This window comes from Ptychodera flava, assembly GCF_041260155.1.
Source record: "Ptychodera flava strain L36383 chromosome 3 unlocalized genomic scaffold, AS_Pfla_20210202 Scaffold_25__1_contigs__length_14229661_pilon, whole genome shotgun sequence".
In the NCBI taxonomy this organism is placed as follows: domain Eukaryota; kingdom Metazoa; phylum Hemichordata; class Enteropneusta; family Ptychoderidae; genus Ptychodera; species Ptychodera flava.
Genome location: NW_027248279.1, coordinates 13,023,955 through 13,042,612, shown reverse-complemented (window position 1 = coordinate 13,042,612; position 18,658 = coordinate 13,023,955). Strand labels below are relative to the sequence as shown.

The 18,658-nt window shown below is 37.5% G+C and overlaps 1 protein-coding gene across 1 annotated transcript in view; it reads right to left on the bottom strand.

Annotated features, from left to right (window-relative positions):
* Window positions 1-11,885, bottom strand: part of LOC139125442 (fibroblast growth factor receptor-like) — a 108,223-nt gene extending 96,338 nt beyond the window's left edge. The window contains exons 1-2 of the mRNA XM_070691524.1: window positions 11,821-11,885; window positions 9,777-10,175 (exon numbers count right to left, since the gene is read on the bottom strand). Of these exons, the coding sequence (XP_070547625.1) occupies window positions 9,777-10,175; window positions 11,821-11,860 (439 nt within the window). The 5' untranslated portion in view covers window positions 11,861-11,885. The remainder of the gene's footprint in view (window positions 1-9,776; window positions 10,176-11,820) is intronic.
* Window positions 11,886-18,658: the final 6,773 nt, after the last annotated feature.

The window sequence follows — 18,658 nt, the reverse complement described above, 5'->3', positions numbered from 1 at the left end:
TTTCTCCCAAGTAATGACATACACATCACACTTATTTAGCTATCTTGTTCTCAGTCAAATCATTTCTGGAAACTTTCTTGTTTTGACGGCTAAGCGTTAATTTTTCTTACTGGTATAAAGATTTTCCGTCGGAATGGCTACGGTTGGTATACACTGCAGTTTTGAAATATCTCAGTAAATTGAACATTAACTTTAACGGAAAAGAAAACTACTTTTCTTTTAGTGTGAAAAGGCAATTCAGCTATGAGCATCATGGCTTTGAGTACAACAGATTCATAGTTCTAAATAGTTCGTTTGCATTATAGTATTGTAGCCTTGTATAGTATGCAGCAAATGTCGACTAAAAAATTAAATGTGACAAATCAACTTTATTCATAATTCACCTGATTGTTTATTATCTGCTGTTATTTACAAATCAAACGACCAGGTTAGTTACACAGTCCATCTATTACCTGATTTTGTTTAGGGGCGGCGTCAAAAGTTCGATGTCGGATAACAAACTTAATACTTTTAGTTTTTGGTGTTTTTTTTGGGGGGGGTTGACCCCCAAAAGTTTCTATCCGACAAATCGATTTAAGGTGAACATTGCGGGGGGGATGAATATTTTGAAAAATATACAGCAGAAATGTGCACTTTCGTGTTGAAGCCAGCAGACAAAGTTTTTTTGTACGACGGTCCCTGCCCTGTTAGCGCAAACAATGCAGGCTGGCCTCTGTTGCGCGCGGAATTTATGTTTTGGTACATTTCTTGTGTACGTGTCGACATTTTACATGTCGATCGCTGGGCCATGCGATGAGACCAGTTTCGGGGACTGCACGTGCGAGTAACGTCACTGAAGTGTCGTGAAAACAGGCTGGAGTGGTGCATGAGGTAGGCGCAGGGAGAATTGGTGAGTTGTTTTGACATATTTCTGGCGAATTCCTCCGTACGCAAACCCTTCGAATGATTTCCAAAAACTTACTAACAAGTAACAACTTAAAGTTTGTTGTTAATATTGTCGTATTTTCATTGGATAAAACAAAATTATGTGTTCTCAGTGTTAATGAAGTATTATTTAGTCATTTTTTATTTCACCCCCATAATTGACTGGTCATTTGCTTCGCTTTACATTGAAAGAGCCTGCCAATAGGTTCATTATAAGTCGATTAAGTTTCTAGGAGGGGGGGGGGGGGGGGGTTGGGGTTTGGGGGAAACTAAGGGAAATAATTTTTTCATCCTACATTGAACTTTTGACGTCGCCCCTTAATTTGAATATAATACTGTTGTTTAATAAAAAGCCATAATACCCAAATCATTAAAAATTATTTTGGTATCCATTTCTATAATATTATATTTCATAGTACATAAAACACTCGAAATACAGGTCCTCGGAAACATCTGAATTCACATGTGCCGCGAAATGATCACGTGAAATTACGTCATGTGAGGCCATTAGTGCAGTGACAGTGTCGATGTCAAGGTTCACGGAAACGCAGCGCGAATATCAGTAGTTATTTCCGGAACGCGGGAAGGTCATTTGCTGTGCCAGTACCGTCTGATAAGTCGGGGAAGCAGATCAAAACTCTGGCGACGATGATTATATTCAGGTACATCACGGACAAAACGGCCCCGGGCCCGCTACAATTGCAAGGAAGGTGATGATGACTGATTGATGACTGATAATGATGATGACTAATTTACCGGTAAATTTCCGACACAAATAACGTGTATGTACAGTGGCAGTGTAGGCACACGGGGCTCTTACTTCTTGTTATTTGTGTCTGTGTTTGTTTGTGTGTATGTGTTTGTTTGTTTATTTGTCATTTTTAAGAAAATAACAGCGAAAAGCTGTTTTGTTAATATTTGTCAATAAAGAGCAGTTTATTTATTTATTTATTTGTTGTTTGTTTGTTTGTTGTTTTTTGTTTGTTTGTTTGTTGATATGTAGTTCCGATGGTTAGGGTTAGGGTAAGGCTTAAGTTAGGGTTAGGGTTAGGGTCAGACTTATTCACTCCCTCTACAGTTTGGGGAGATACCTCGCACCTCGCTGGCTCAAACCTATATGGCTGTGGCCCTTAATTTCCTGCACAATAGTCATGTAGAGCCCAAGACTCCCCATCACTATCATCTGCATCATACACTCCGAGTCCAAAAACTATCTCTTCATTCACGCTCACCTAGTTTAAATTTTACGCCATTGGTTCTGTATGTACATGAGACCTAGTTCGATTTGCACAATGGCCTCACGTGACGTCACAGATGACAGCGTGGTTCAAATAGAGATTGCTTTCCTCAAGCCGTGAATTTTTAGGAAGATTGCATTTAATTGTCAACAGAAATGTATCAAATGAGACCAGCATTTGACACATGAGTCCAATAAAAACACAATAAAAATATTTTTTCATAGGTAATAGATTGACTTTAATATCCATACATATGTACGCAACATACATACATACGTGCGTGCGTGCGTCCATGCGTGCGTCCATGCATGCATGCATGCATGCATACATGCATACATACATACATACATACATACATACATACATACATACATACATACATACATACATACATACATACATACATACATACATACATACATACATACATACATACATACATACATACATACATACAGACAGACAGACAGACAGACAGACAGACAGACAGACAGACAGACAGACAGACAGACAGACAGACAGACAGACAGACAGACTGTGGATGAGGTAAGGCTGAATTCGACGCGGGGTGTGTTAACATTACCGAATTAAATGTAAGTTTTATGAAACACATGTTTAGCAATCAAATGGATGGCGCTTCAAATACTGCCATGCAAAGCGATTAACCAAAGCCAAACCAGTTACAATTATATAAGATATTTAAGAGTGGAACTCTGACCTGTAACAGTGACTGAAATATTTACAGCCGACTCTCCAAGCTTGCAGACGTAGGTGTTGGCATGAATAATTTGGACACCAGATATCGTTAGTGTTGTTTCTTTTTCATCACCACTCTCTGGAGTAATTTCATATATCTCAGAAGATGTGTTAACAGGGACAAAACTATCTTGCTCTAGTTGCTTCCATTCCCAGATTATTCCGTCTGGGAATGGCGGATCAGCATCACTTTCACAAGAGAGCTCAACTTTATCACCTTCATTTGCCGTATACGGATTATCGGAGGTAGTGATTACTGTCGGCACATCTGTAAACAAGACAATGAGTGGTGCAGATTGATATGGCTGTTAGAGGAACTCAAAATAAAATAAAATAATCTGTTAAAGGATAAGAAAACATAATAAAGACGCGAAGGTAGAGAAGTTCACTTATAGGTACTTGTTGTCAATCACAAATTCATAATTAAACATATTTTAAAACGGACTGAAATTTCAAAACAACAATGTGTATGATAAAGGACAGACAGACAGACAGACAGACAGACAGACAGACATGCAAGTTGACAGGCAGGCAGACAGATGGGCATAAACATGTGGATGCGAACTTGTATACTAGTAGGAAATTCTGTCAGACAAATGAGGAACTCAATCGTTATCATAAAGTTTCAGATTGATGTTTAACTGTATTCGTTAAGAATACAAGCGAACACATCCTTGCGTGATGTATGTCAACCATAGCATGCACCTCATAATACATATGAGATAAATATGTCTTTGGTTTAACAGAAAAATTAAATGACCTTTTCTCAATGAAAGGGCACTTTTGACTGCTTCATGAACACTCCAATCGATGACATAGATTAGTTTCTGGATAAAATTAATAATATCTGGTTTGTACTTAGTCTAACTTGGAATAGAGATCACAAAAATAATGGTACCGCATAATTCGTGGTACACAGATAAAACAACAACATTCGTGGGTCATCATCAACAATTGAGATATCAGTAGAATCATCTCTTATCTTTATTAGCATGTAACGCATGTGGCTTTCAAAAATTTTCGAACTACTTCAACTGAGGAAATACCATCTGCATACACTAAAAGTTAGTCATATGGATGTCATCGATTGTGAACGACTGCAATCCAAATACGACTCATAGCTTCTTTTCGAGTTTCTGTCAACGCCATGCATTTTGATTCTCTGATGAATCCTGATTTCTGGCTGAAGGTGTCCTAGTTCGGAAGTTCTATCAACCCCGTAAACAAAATGAAGGAACTTCGTATCGCGTCATATAACTGTCGATCAGTTAAGAACTCGGTCATTGCTGTCAGAGACCTCTGTGAATCGCACGATATTTGTCTATTGCAAGAACACTGGTTGACTAAAGACAATATTTCTTTTTTATCATCGGTTCACAAAGACTTCGACTACTATGGTGAATCTGCAGTAGACACAAGTGAAAAGCTGCTCATCGGGAGGCCGTTTGGTGGTGTTGCCATTCTGTGGCGCAAATCTATAGGTCACGCCATCAAAGTCAAATCTTTTGGGGACAGTAGGATTGTTGGTATTGAACTTGACAGTGTAAACGGTAAAATTTGTATTTTGTGTGTGTATATGCCTACGTGTTGTAGGGAAAATTATGATGATTTTTTAGACTACTTGGCGAATGTTCACTCAATTGTTCAATCCAATGATGGTTACAATACGATGATCATTGGAGACTGGAATGCTGATCGTCACTCATTGTTTGGTTCTTCTTTTCATAATTTTTGCAACGAATACAATTATTACATCTCTGATGAGTTCTTTCTGTCAGATGACACCTTCACGTACGTCAGTGATGCTCATGGATCTACCTCTTGGATAGATCACTGTGTTTCTACTCATGGTGCTCATAATTGTATTAATTCTATATCAGTATTATATGACACAATATCTTCCGATCATTTGCCACTTAGCATTAATTGTGATTTTGAAATTTTACCAGTATGTCATCGTAATAATGAGAAGGCTGGTGCAAACAAGAAACCCACATTGAATTGGGATAAGATCAATATTCAGCAACGTAATGCTTATCATGCACTTTCTGACAGGTTTTTGAGTGATATAAAAATCCCATCTAGCGTCCTTTGTTGTAAAGATATGCATTGTACAGATAAAAACCATACAGAGTGTATTTCGCAATTTTATGACAGCATTATTAACAGTTTATATTCAGCCGGTATGCAGGCAATGCCTGGTGTACATAGCAATCACCACTCAATGGTGGCAGGGTGGAATGATCATGTGAAAGATCTTCATGCTATTGCTCGCGATACGTTTAAACTCTGGGTTAATTGTGGAAAACCTAAGTGTGGTCCACTTTTTGATTTAAAGCGCCGCTCTCATGCGAGGTTTAAATATGCTCTGCGTGCTTGCCAACGTCATGAAAATCAAATTAAAGCAGACAATGCAGCAAAAAACCTGTATTGTGGAAATCAACGTGATTTTTGGCGGTCAGTCGGTAAGATTAATGCTAAACACCACAAAGACCCAGTAGTGTTAATGGTTGCAATGGCTATGCTAATATTGTTGAAATGTGGCGTCAACATTACAGTGGTTTGTTTAATGACGTCCATAACAATAATGATCAAAAGTTTGTTGAAGACATGATAAACAGTTGTAATGGTGTAAATGACTTCATTGTTTCACCCAGTGACATTCGATGTGCAATAAGAAAATTACAGATGGACAAATCAGCTGGTTCAGATTTACTTTCAGCAGAGCATTATATCTATGCCGCTGACAAAGTGTTTGTACTGCTTAGTATGTGCTTTACTGCAATGTTAGTTCATGGAGTTTGTCCAAACAAAATCTCAGAAACTGTCCTTGTGCCAATTATCAAAGATAAGAATGGTGATATCAGTAATAAGAACAACTATCGTCCTATTGCACTGTCGACTATTGCTTCAAAAATTCTAGAATTTGTTCTTTTGAACAGTATGGAGTTGTATCTTGACACGTCTCACTACCAGTTTGGTTTAAGAAGGGTCACTCTACTGACATGTGCCTGTTTGTTTTAAAGGAAATTGTCAATTATTACAGAAAAAATGGTAGTAACGTCATAATTACTTTTTTGGATGCTTCAAAAGCATTCGATCGCGTGAACCATTGGACATTGTTTAAGAAGTTGATTTCTCGCAAGGTTCCAATTTATATTGTAAGATTTTTACTCATTTGGTATCGGACGCAATCTATTATTATTCGTTGGGGTGATTGCATTTCATCTGGATTTACTGTTACTAATGGTGTAAGACAGGGCGGTGTCCTATCCCCAAAACTTTTTAATGTATATAATGATAACTTGAGTGCTTTGCTTGTAAAATCTCAAGTAGGCTGTAATATCGGTGGAACGTTTATAAACCATTTAATGTATGCCGACGACATTTGCTTGATATGTCCTTCTGTCAAAGGGACGCAGAAATTGATAGATATTTGTAGTTCTTATGGTACCACTCATGACATTGTTTTCAATACAAAGAAAACCGAATGCCTGTGTGTCATCTCTAACAAATCTAGAGTTGTACATTTTCCTAAAGTTTACATTATAAATGGTATACAAATCGCATTTGTAGAAACTAAGAAGTATCTGGGCTGTCTTCTAACGTCTCACTTTTAGACGATGCAGATATTGATCGTCAAAAGAGATCATTCTATGTTTCAGCTAATATGCTTCTGAGGAAATTTTCGCTATGTTCTTTGAGGGTAAAATGTATGATTTTTAAAGCCTATTGTTACCAATTGTACGGATCTCACCTTTGGTTTAGATATTCCCTTGGGGCTATGATGAAACTGAGAGTTGCTTATAATAATGCTGCCCGTATTTTTCTGGGATAAAGAAAGTTCAGTAGTGCAAGTTCCATGTTTGTTTCAAACGATCTGTATAATTTTGACAGTTTACTCAGAAAACAAATGTATGGCTTTATGGTACGAATATCTATATGTGATAATGTAATTATTCAGCAAGTGAATCAGTGCTTGAATTTCTCATCTGAATTACGCAAGTGTTGGATTGATTCTCTTTTCTAGTGAGATAAGGTTGGCTGTCAGCACCCTCGCCGGTGCTTTATTTCAAGTGTCTTTAAGTTTATTCTTTCATTTCTGTAATAGTGTTTCTATGGACAATTGATGTCCGATTTAAAGAGAAATAAAAATAAATAAAAGTGTCCATACGAAAAGCTATGTTACGTTCAGGTTTAGTTTTATATGCAGCACTTTATCATGAAAGGTACATCAAAGAGGAGTACTTCGAATGCGACCCAACATTTTCGAACGTTTTCAATTAACCGGATAAAATTGCATGGTGTGGGAAAAACGAATTCTATCCTATTCAGTAATTCCGTAAAACCTTGCCTTTTAACGTTTTATCCAGGTGGTTCTAATCAATCGTCAATGTGATAGATAATGATACCAATAATTGGAAAATATCGATCATAAAAATCACACTTCCAAGAATTTAGTGAAAACACAAACCACTTGAATACAGCAAAAGTGTATGCTCCCATCAGATGAATTACATAATGACCTGCTGTAGACTGATAAAATCTTAAGAAAGAAACTTTGATGTCCCCTACACTTCACACTTTTGACAAATTTGACTTTGAAAAAAGTTTTGACATACGGCGAATATATCCCAATACTGATTGAAAGAAAAATTTGGCGCTTTAAACTCAACAATTTCATTAAACAGAAAAATTCGATTATCACACTATATGTAGGTTTGAGAAGATTTCATACGCATAACTTACGCTTTCTAATTTCTACGACGATAACTTGCCTTTTGTCTAAATGTTTGTTTCACTATTAAAATTTTATGATAATTTTCACGTTTGCTTGGTGAAACTGTACACATATTATTCGGCACCGCAAAAAACGAACAAATAATGTAGGCCTATATCGTACTCACATGTTTTTTTCACGATTTCTGTCAGTGATCTTTCTCCCTTCACGTTAATTGCATTACACGTCACAGTGACTTCATCATCACCATCTTCATCTGTCAATGTCAATACCATGGAATTACTCCAGACTGTCCATCATCACCTTTCCCAGGAATATGTGATGTCATCAGGATTAGCTTTTGCATCACATTCCACAGTTACTGTGTTGCCTTCCCAGCTATCCAAAACTATAGCCTGGATTACAGGGGGCGTCTGAAATACAGCAATTGAATACAAGTAACAATTTGAAAAAGAAGTACACATGATAGTGACTTCATCATCACCATCTTCATCTGTCAATGTCCATGTCCTGGAATTACCTCCAGTCTGTCCATCATCACTCACCCAGGAATATGTGATCTCACTAGGATTAGCAGTTGTCGGACATTCAGCAACCAACGTGTTACCTTCTTCTCTATCAACAAGTATTTTTTTATTTTTTTATTTTTTATTTATTTATTTATTTAATGAGCGGCAGCGGTACTGTTTAATATGACACTACATGCTATGGCATCATTTCTGTACATCATCTTTCGATCATTTGAGATAGCGCTTATGTAGAGAAATGACCTCTGTTTATGCTCTTCTGGTAGATTTCGCAACATAATAGCCAAATCTCAAGCAAATGTTCTCAAACACAAAAATATGTGTGCATATTTAATGAATAGTTCTGCGCAATGTAATACACTGAGACCATTACGGAATTAGCTAAAGGGAACTTACGTTTAACATCCATTAAAATCTGTGCACTTATCGGTGTCAGGCTGTCATGTTGAAATGATTGACACTTTAGATATTGCTGGTCATCAGAAGCATTGAATGCATACAGAAGACGACTTTCTGTGTCGTAGACTCTGGTGTCATTTCCAGTTTCTGTTGTTGTGTTGTCAATCACATATTTAATGTCTTTGTCTCCTATTGTCAAGAGTATATCAGCTGGAGGGTTTCCAGAAGTTGCTGTACATGTTGTGATCACTTCGGTACCAGCGTCCACTGTCCTGGTGTCTCCATTATTGTAACCAGTTATGCTGACATCTGTCACCTGATCTGTTGATGTGTGAATAGCTGCTTAATAAGTACTCTACGCGCGACAAATGAATAGGTTTTAGACTGTTATAAGATTTGGTAACCATAACAGAAGTAACGACTGACGTTAATAAGGAGTCGATGAGATAGCAAATGGTGATCATGAGATGCAGTGTGTACAGATATTCCAGCACTAGAGTCTTTCATTATCAGAAACATATCAAACAATTTTGAGCCCCAATCAGCAAAAAAATACAACCAAAATACCATGATTTGAAAATGTATTTAGACGGATTTGTAGATACATGAGTACCATGATAATATCATTGCATAATCGTGGATTTTGTGGCTCTCTGCTCTCATTGATATTAGTATTTGTAAAACTTGAGTTTATATGCTTTCAAGAAGTTGTATTTGAGAATTGTATGCGCCAAATAATGATGTTCTTTGTGATAGTTGTTTTTGTTAGCGATTTATCTAAGTCAGGCATATGTCTGTATTGACAATAGGTCATGTATTTACAGGGCAGTCGCATCAATATCAGTATTAAGTAATATTTGATTTGACGATGCCAGTACTTTTTTATTTTTTCGGAGTCACCTAAAACAGATACGAGGTTGAAAAGTACAGGGTGCAAATTCAGGAAAATAGTCAAATACTAACATGAAATTAGAAAAGGCGTCAGACATCTTAGATATGGTGGAGATGCTCCGCGTAGGAAAGTAGTTTAAGAACAGTAAAAATACGACTCTTTCAAGATTGAACTACTGCATGGATTCAAGTATTCTTCTTTGAAGAACAATATTTTTATAAAACCTAATTTGCGCCTGATTATGATTAGTGTAATATACTTAGAATTATTACCCACTCTTCCATTATTTTAACACCTACTTAGTACATAAAGTCTACCATGAGGGGATGGAGGCGATGCTGGGTTCGACTCTTCAAATGAATAGCAGTCATAGTGTGCATCTTCATCCAATGTTGCTGACGTCACTGTGAGCTTGAAGAAGTTGTAATCTGGTGCATTGGTTTCATAGGTGTACACTGTCTCAAATTCAGATGCTGCATAATTACATGTCCCCTCATTGTAACACTGTAAAATGTTAGTCCAGGTGGATCCATCATTTCTGCTTCTTCCGAAGTATATTGAAGGCAGGCTACCAGTACGCCATTGTGTAACAGAGCAGTTGAATGATGCAGACTCTAATGGGTTTACATACACTGTATCTGATGGTCCGACTACAGTCGTCTGGGCGTACAAGTCATGGATGACTATAAGAAAAGTGACTAGAATTAACAAAATACGAATATTAGTTACCTTCACCACAATACTTTAATGCCATGTTCTTCGGATCGTGACACGACATATATAAACGGCATCTTATTTCTTCCACTGTGCAAACATTACTATACCCCCCTTCTCTCTCTCTCTCTCTCTCTCCTCTCTCTCTCTCTCTCTCTCTCTCTCTCTCTCTCTCTCTCTCTCTCTCTCGCGGAGTATTAAGCTCAACGTTGTATCTTCCAGAAGATGTATATTTTTCTCATTCCTCGTATAAATTAAACATTCCAACTTTTCCCAAAACAAAACCGGGCAAGCTAAGGATTATAACACATCCGTTAGTTCTACTGTTCTCGATGTTTCTTTTCCACAAATGTTAGATCAGCCCAATGTTTTTGACACCTTTCCCGAAACGTGTACCTTGTTGGTCAAAGTGGCTGTTCTAACCATTTGTATGACCCTTGGGCCTAGATAATGGATATCAGTTGTTAATATTAGACATCCTATTGCCAATAAATAACTTATACACTACAGAAAAACAGTTGAACCTCTACAAAGTGTCGTCGCGACGCCATGATTATCTGACTGATTTAACAGCTATGAACTGATTACTGACTTCATGTCGTGGGCTCTGTTACAGTGGAGGCACCACACGTGCTGGCTTGGTCGCCCAGACGAATGTCTTGGAAATCCACAGATAGCAATTTTTTTCAAGCGGCGGCAGAAACATGAACACCAGACATAAACACTAGAGTCTTGAGCATTTTACAATGTCAGCGATATTCAATTTCCAACGCAAACAAGGTTGGTGCGTCCGTATGCGTGTGAAGGAAAAGCTGTTATGAAGAAAACGATGTTGCAGCCAAATTTGAATTATTCAAAATTTTCAATGTCAGCTACTCCTTATTTCAAGGTATAAATAATACAACTCATAACTCCTGAAAATAAGAATATTTCCGTAAAACGATAAACACAAAGAATAGAGAAACGGTATCTGAAAACTTGACAATATAAATATATGTTTGGCAACTTTCACTCGAACTTAGTATTGAAATGGAACGATATCAAATGGGCTAGTTCCGTTCAGATTCTTGCATCACTTTGCGACGCTAGGTTGAAAATTGTCACATCGTCATCTCTATTCTCTTAATCAAAATGACAGTCATCCCATGCTCCGATTTCTAAAGTCTAACTATCGTTTATTCTGATCTGAATACCATTCAGCGCAATGAATCTGGTTCGTTAATTGTATCCCCTAACATCAGAAGTGTAGAAGCCCTGAGTTCCGATATGTCAGCTCTTGAAACGCTTGCCACGGAGATCTTTAAGGCGATTTTGGCACATGAACACGTTTTATGACAAAACAGCAGGACAGTACAAAACTGAAATGGTAAGAGTGCAACATTTGCGATACACAAGCGTAACAAGCGCTAAATTAAATAAGGGACGTCCGACATCGAAAAACAGTAGTGTCACACGCGTCATGCTTTTATATCAAGATTTACAAATGAAGAAGTACTTGTTACTGCTATTAAATATTTTTTGGAAATGCCACGCCATAGTGTCTAGTCTGGTCTTAAATCCAAAACGCAATACAAATAGTAATGCCAAACTGTACTCCTTCCAAAATATTCATTTATGAGTAACACTCACCGCCCAGTAGAATGACCAAAGATGGTGTTATGGCAGACATCTCGTGTTGATTACAGTCCTCATGGCTTCCCTATACATATAGCTTGAGCGAACACCGTCTGTTTTCCGGGTTCATGACCTTTCCTTTGTAACTCCGCGCAAAGGGTGTGGTGTACGTTTCATCAAAGACTGTTGTCGATTGTCTATCATGTTATGATGTCATCATGCTGATAAGAACACACTATCAATACTGCCCGGGCCGGATTCACGGAGCTATGCACTGCTGATATTCCCTTTGATTTACACAATTGCAGACTCTCTTTCTATGATTGCTTTTCCACTTCATTCTGCAATCTTAGTCAGGCCAGGTAAAAACTACAACTGTCAAGTTACTACAAATGCCATACTTTATCGGATACGAAATTGTCAACAGAAAAGGGTATTCATTATTGAACACTTAATGTGTAAAATTCCCATATCATGCCTGTAGGAAAAGGTTCAATTCTATTTTGTTCGCTAAAATATGTCACTAGATGTCCTATTTTCATATGAAATTCTGTATACCCACACACAGCACAGTCTCGTTTCTACCTTTTCTGGTATAGCAGGCCATATAATAGTTGAGTTTGTGAAATCACGATCGCCTTTTTTCGATCAAGCTCTTTCAAAAAGGGATATAAACAACACACCATGAATAAAAGTACACGTCTCACCGAGTTTTGGAAATCATGTCTCCTTATACAAGGCAATCTCCCTAAAATTCCATGACTGCTTTTCTCATTCATTTCTCTTATTATTGGTCGATGTGATGTTAAAATGCTCGTCTTAAATCTTAGCAAAAATGGTATCAGTGAACCGCTATTATTTACGTCCCGGGGGGTCGGACGAATCTGAGGTGGGTCACTCAAGATATTGACAGCTACAAGGCGGTTGCTCGAGGAAAGCCCAAATAACGGGCTCGGCAAGCCTCGTCCGTTAATTTGTGGCTTTCTTCTCGCCCTTGCCCATAAATAAATGTTAACTGGAACGGTCACCGCGTCGACGGTTCTACATTAAACATGTCAAATAATGTCTATTTCAGTCCAATTTGGAAAACTTAGGGAGCCGTCATTATTTACGGTCCGGGGTGGAGGAATTTCATCGAAACTCCGCCCTTCAACCATCTGAACCATGATGAATTAAGTAACCCCCCTCTCTTGCCCATTCCTACGTAATTTGTAAACGTGTAAATTGTTCTCATCTTTAGATATAAAAACATATAAACTGTGAATCATTCATGCACATTTTAGTTGGGTATATGATAGTGACATCCTCAAAGATATTCATGTATTTTCGTTATTTTTTATGTGCAATTTCTTCGTCGGTTCGCGGCATGCCGGGTAACCATTGAGCTATCCCTGTGATGCGGAAACAGACTACGCGGACCCAAGCCGAGCCGAATCATTTCTCAATTGCGCGTGCCAAACGAACGCGCGACGTAATGCGTAGCCAACGGATTTTCGCAGGTGAACGTGTACGCCCACGCCAACGTGGATTCCACACGTTCAAGTTCACGTAAAACGTGTAGCCGAACCTCTCCAATATTGTAAACTTCAAGGGTGTTGCTCAAAATGTTGAGAGGAAGAAGTGGGCTTCCTAATTTCTTGTGCAAAATAAAATGAAACACCTTTCAGATTGCACCATTGCACACATCAATTTCTAAAAAGGTTATTTCATCACCAATGAGGTTGATTACAGGAGCATCTGAAATTTCGACTTGGCACTTATATATGAAGGAACAGCAAGACATGCTTTTGTGTATACTTATACAGGACGTGCATCAGTACATAAATTTATGCTTATGCTTCCTTTGTTTGTGATTGCTCGAAATCCTATCGATAAGATTTCAATATAATTTCCTGGTGTTATTTGAACCTGCATGCGTGATAAAGTCATTAACATCCTTATATGAAATCCGATCAATATGCAATAATTTAGAACGCTAAAAATACGACGTAAACCTTTCACAATTTCGAAACATTCAAGAAAGGTGAGAAGTAAACACTTGTTGATACACAGAGCAAAACTTTAGAAAATCCATAGACCTTAAAACGGATCGAACACAACAAAAGATTTGGGAATTTAGAATCTGTCATTTGATGCCATGAGATCATTTTAAAACTTGTTTATGATATGTTTTGGATATGAGTGAAGATGCTTATGAGTTATTCACGGCACGCAGAATGTTTCAAATATGAGATCTCTTCAAAAAACAAACGTCAACTTACGTTGCTTATCAAAATCTGCGAACTTCTTGGTGTAAAGCTTTCACGTTTAAACGATTGACACTTGAGATACTGCTGGTCATCAGAAGCATTGAAGACTACTTGTTGTATCTGAGAGTCTAGGATCTTGCGTATTTGGTGCAGTGGAGTTTTCACTAAAACGTGTGATGTCATGGTCCCCCATTGTCCACAGTAGATCAGCTGGAGGGTTCCCGGATGTTGCTTTGCATGTAGTAACAAAGGGAGTACCAGCTACCACGGCTTTTTGATCGTCAGATTCATTGATGGTGACACTGGTCATTTGGTCTGAAATCAGTGCATGGTGATATAAAGAAATGTTTCTTCGCTATACAAATACTGAGTTCAAAACTGAGTTTAGATATTTCTTCCATGTAATCTAGCGCTACGATCAGCTCAGAAGAAATGATAAAACGCAAAGAAAGTTGTTTTATAGCCTAAAACATTCGAATTACCTAAGCTATATGAGAACAAAGGCTATTTGAACATCGAAAATAATGAACTTCCGAAATCTATGCCCTTCAGTTGATATCTACACGACATAGATCTTTACGAACACTTTAATATATCAATGTTTCAGAACGATAGATCATATCAGGAAGAAATGAAAATCTACAAACGTTTTCAGATTTTGTACGTTTGTACAGTAAGCATTTTACTATCAGTGAAGCTAATTTTGTTTGAAAGTTATTTGTTCAAAAATCACAATATGTGTAAGTACAACTTAAAGGCAGGTGGTCTGAATGGCATTTTCGGTCATTGGTCTGTCTAAAATTATTCCAGTTTCTTTATTTTTAAAGGAGCGATGTGTGGATAGAACTAACGAAGTCAAGCAATACGCTATATGAAAATTTAAATTCAGTGATTTCATTTCGGCCACTACCAATATATCGACTGTATATGTTAACACGTATCATGTGTTTTTATTTACGCAGTTGCTCGCGCTTCTTCAAATAGTACTTCTTAAATAAATCAAACTCACATAGCAGGATTAGTTTTGAATGATGAGCTGTTGGACCACCATAGAGAAAAGACCAGCAATCATAGTGTGCATCTTCATCGAATGTTGCTGAGTCTACAGTAAGTTTGAAGAAATCATCGGCTTGCCCACTACTTTCAGTAGATTTTACTGTTTCACAGCCTCCAATAAATGTAGAGCTTCCATCAGAACTGAAACACTGAGCAATGTTTGTCTAACTGTTATCACTGTCTTTCTTTCTTCCCCACTGTATGGTGTGAGTGCCAGAACTTGTATCCAATGTAACAGAGCAGTTGAATGATGCAGTTTCCTGGTTTCACATACTCTGTGTCAGTCGGTCCAACAACTGTCGTCTGGGCGTACGAGTGAAGAGCAACTATAAGAATATCGAAATTATGTAAAATGTGAAAATAAGTAATGCAAGGTATACTCACAGCAGTTTCTTCGTTTGCATTGCATTGTATAGATTTACTTAATACATGGTAATTACTCGTACAGATAATATCGCAATTATATATCCTGCTATGTCAATAGCGTCACCTTCTACAGCCAACCCTAAACGTTGTTTGTATGGTACTTCCACAAAATAAAATAAAGATAGATATCAGCCGATCGATATGTGTGTGTGTTGAGTACGTAGTTGGCGGTAATTGACGTGACTCTTGTCTAATCTCATTTTAGTAAATTGGTGCATATGATCAATAGACCATCTAATGTTCTACTAAACCGTATTTATATACAGTGACAAATAAATACATAAATATTTAATAGCTCGGTGAAGCGGATGTCTAGTCGAAGAAAATTTTCTGATAGGAAGTGATCCTCAAAAACCAGTATTCAGATCGGTCAAACGTTGACCACGACCGAATACATGCAGGTCAAGAAATTGCAGCTTGTCAGTGTAAAAGAAAACTTAAAGTTAACAACCAACAAATCAGAGTAAATTTTAGCACCGTATCAAGACAGATTAAACGGGTACTGTGGGGATTTAGACAGTACAGATCGTTATTGCACATGTAAGTCTAACATAGTCATGTCTTGCACGCACCGCAAAGTAGCACATGTTCAAATAAACAGGAAGCAGTACAGCCATAAAGTACAATTTACTTCAAGAAAAGGTAAAAAAATCATACACAGCAAAAGTCCCGTTCTGAAATACATTAACACATAATATTTACCCACCAAACTGCAATAACATCGATAATGTAAGCATAACACACATCGTGGTGAGCTGACAGACCGCCACATGGAATACTGCAAACCTTTGTAAATCCGATCTTCCGGGTTCATGAATTTCCATGACATTGTTTCCTGTGACATCGGCGACCAACATACACAAGATTCAAATTTTATAATATTTGTTTGAACGCTCTGAGTTGCTGTTGGTGTTGTGTCACTTGTTACGCGTATTGAAGGGGAAGGCGGTCAATAAGCTCGTCTAGAGAGTGTACTTTGCGTCAGCTAGGCTGGTGGCATTGACACAAGTCATGACGACTGCTTGCTGCTGTTGAGTGGTATTATATATTTCTGACATTATCCAAAGCTGAAATATTGGTGCATTTTAATTGTTTCCAAACTTTAAAGACATCTTTCTTAGTGAAGCGATTGCAAATCTTGATTTAAAAACAAGAACTATTGAAGCTTGACCCGTGAAGTTTGATGATTCACTCACAAGACGGCGACGATGTGTGTGGTGAATGAAAAATTTCGTATCGTCCTCTGTTGACGCATGCGTACTAGTGATCATTTACACTAGTTATGAAAACGTTGATTAAAAACAACAAGTTAAGGTTCAATGTTATGTTATGACAGAAACATGACTCATTCGACTAAATAGAAAGAAATAGTCCGAAGGAATATCGTATGTGTGGCATACCATGTTTTGTAGTGAACCAAATTGCAAAAAAGATGATTATGTTCCTAAGTACGTCTTTTTTTTTTGATAATTTCCCTGTAGGAATCAATGGAAAAATCGACGCAGACAACTGGCAAAGATGGCTGTTAACAGATTGATGAAATAAATAATTGTCGGTGTGCGTAACATTCTGTGAAAGTCTGTATTTTTAAAGCTAGACCCCGTACTGCTTCTTGTTCGCAAGCCTCAAAGTATAAAGTTGATACCGTTATTTTAATTCAACTGGAAATTATTGATTATCATTGAATAAAATAAAAGTTAGAAGTACACAGTCATATAAATGTTGGTTGCTGGAAGTTTGAGTTTTGCCAATAATAATTCTTTATTAGTCTAGGAGATGCGAAATACCAACGATCAAGTGTTGCATTTCGGCTTCAAAATTGATCAGCTCTTTTTTCCTGTTTGTCATTTCAACGGTTGTTAGTCGGTATAGATCTTTTAAAAGACACCATTCTGTTCAGAAGCATCCAAAGCAGATACTGAGATCGAGAAAGATAGGCAAAGTAGATGTATCGATATCATTGTTCATATCGCTCATCTGTGCGGTTTGCGTCAACATGCAGAAACTCAAGACAACAACAACTTCACTATAAGTAAAGCTGGTGTGTACAATACAGGAAATCACCCGGAAATGCTGTAGATTTACATTATCCTGGAGATCGGTATGAATTGTTCTTAAAAGGTTGTTGAAATCTGCCTTTCCCTCATTGAAGTAATACACTTCCTCTGACCGTGGAGGGCAGCATACAATGACAATTAGTTTTCTTATTTCAAGGGTGCCTCAAAGAAAGGTTTCAATAAGTCGATGGATTCATGAAGTCTTGACTGCATCAGATGTTGAATCGACAGGCTAAGTTTGAAAGTCTCAATGTTACCACAGTTGTCATATTTTTGGCCAAAAAGAAATTTGTGCATATTGAATATATTCTGGTATCATCATCAACATTTAAAAAATGATGACAAACCAATAGTTGACGATGCTGTTGACTTTGCCAACAATGTAATGGAAGTTTAGACTTAACAAAATCTTTGTTGTTGAGAGTAATAGAGTATGATACTCTCATATGTCTGTTGTGCTGGCAATTATTTTCGTTCTGTGTAATTTTGACAATACACATACCATCTTGCATCATTCAAACATTCACATATCTTTTGCTTTGCAATATATCAGTTCATGTGGTTCATTGAGTGTGACGATGTAATAGAATCCCCCAATTCAACGAGACTTGCCTGTTGAAGTTTTACAAGGATTCCATGCAGTCATCATAACACGAAATGGATCATATGCCCTCCCTATCCAACCATCATAGTGTGTTTTCTTGTTGACGTGTTCATTTCACCTTTAAGTGTGAATCTACACATGCGCAGTGCTATGTCATGTGATCCATTTCGTGTTATGTTGACTAAATAAAATCCCACAAAACATCAACTTACAGGTAAGCATTGGTTTTCCACGAATCCCATCAACCTTTAAATGAACTCACGTAAATTGAAAAACGAGGGGCTAATCCTTGGGTAAAGTTGCGTATTAAAGTATTCAACGCATAAGCTTAAACGTAGAGAGACAGACATAACATTAGAGGGACCATGAAGTCGTCATTCACACAAGCGATCGCATCGCTCTCAGTGGTACAAGCTTTAAGGACGCCATATATTCATTCGTGTGATAATTTATTGCGTGCG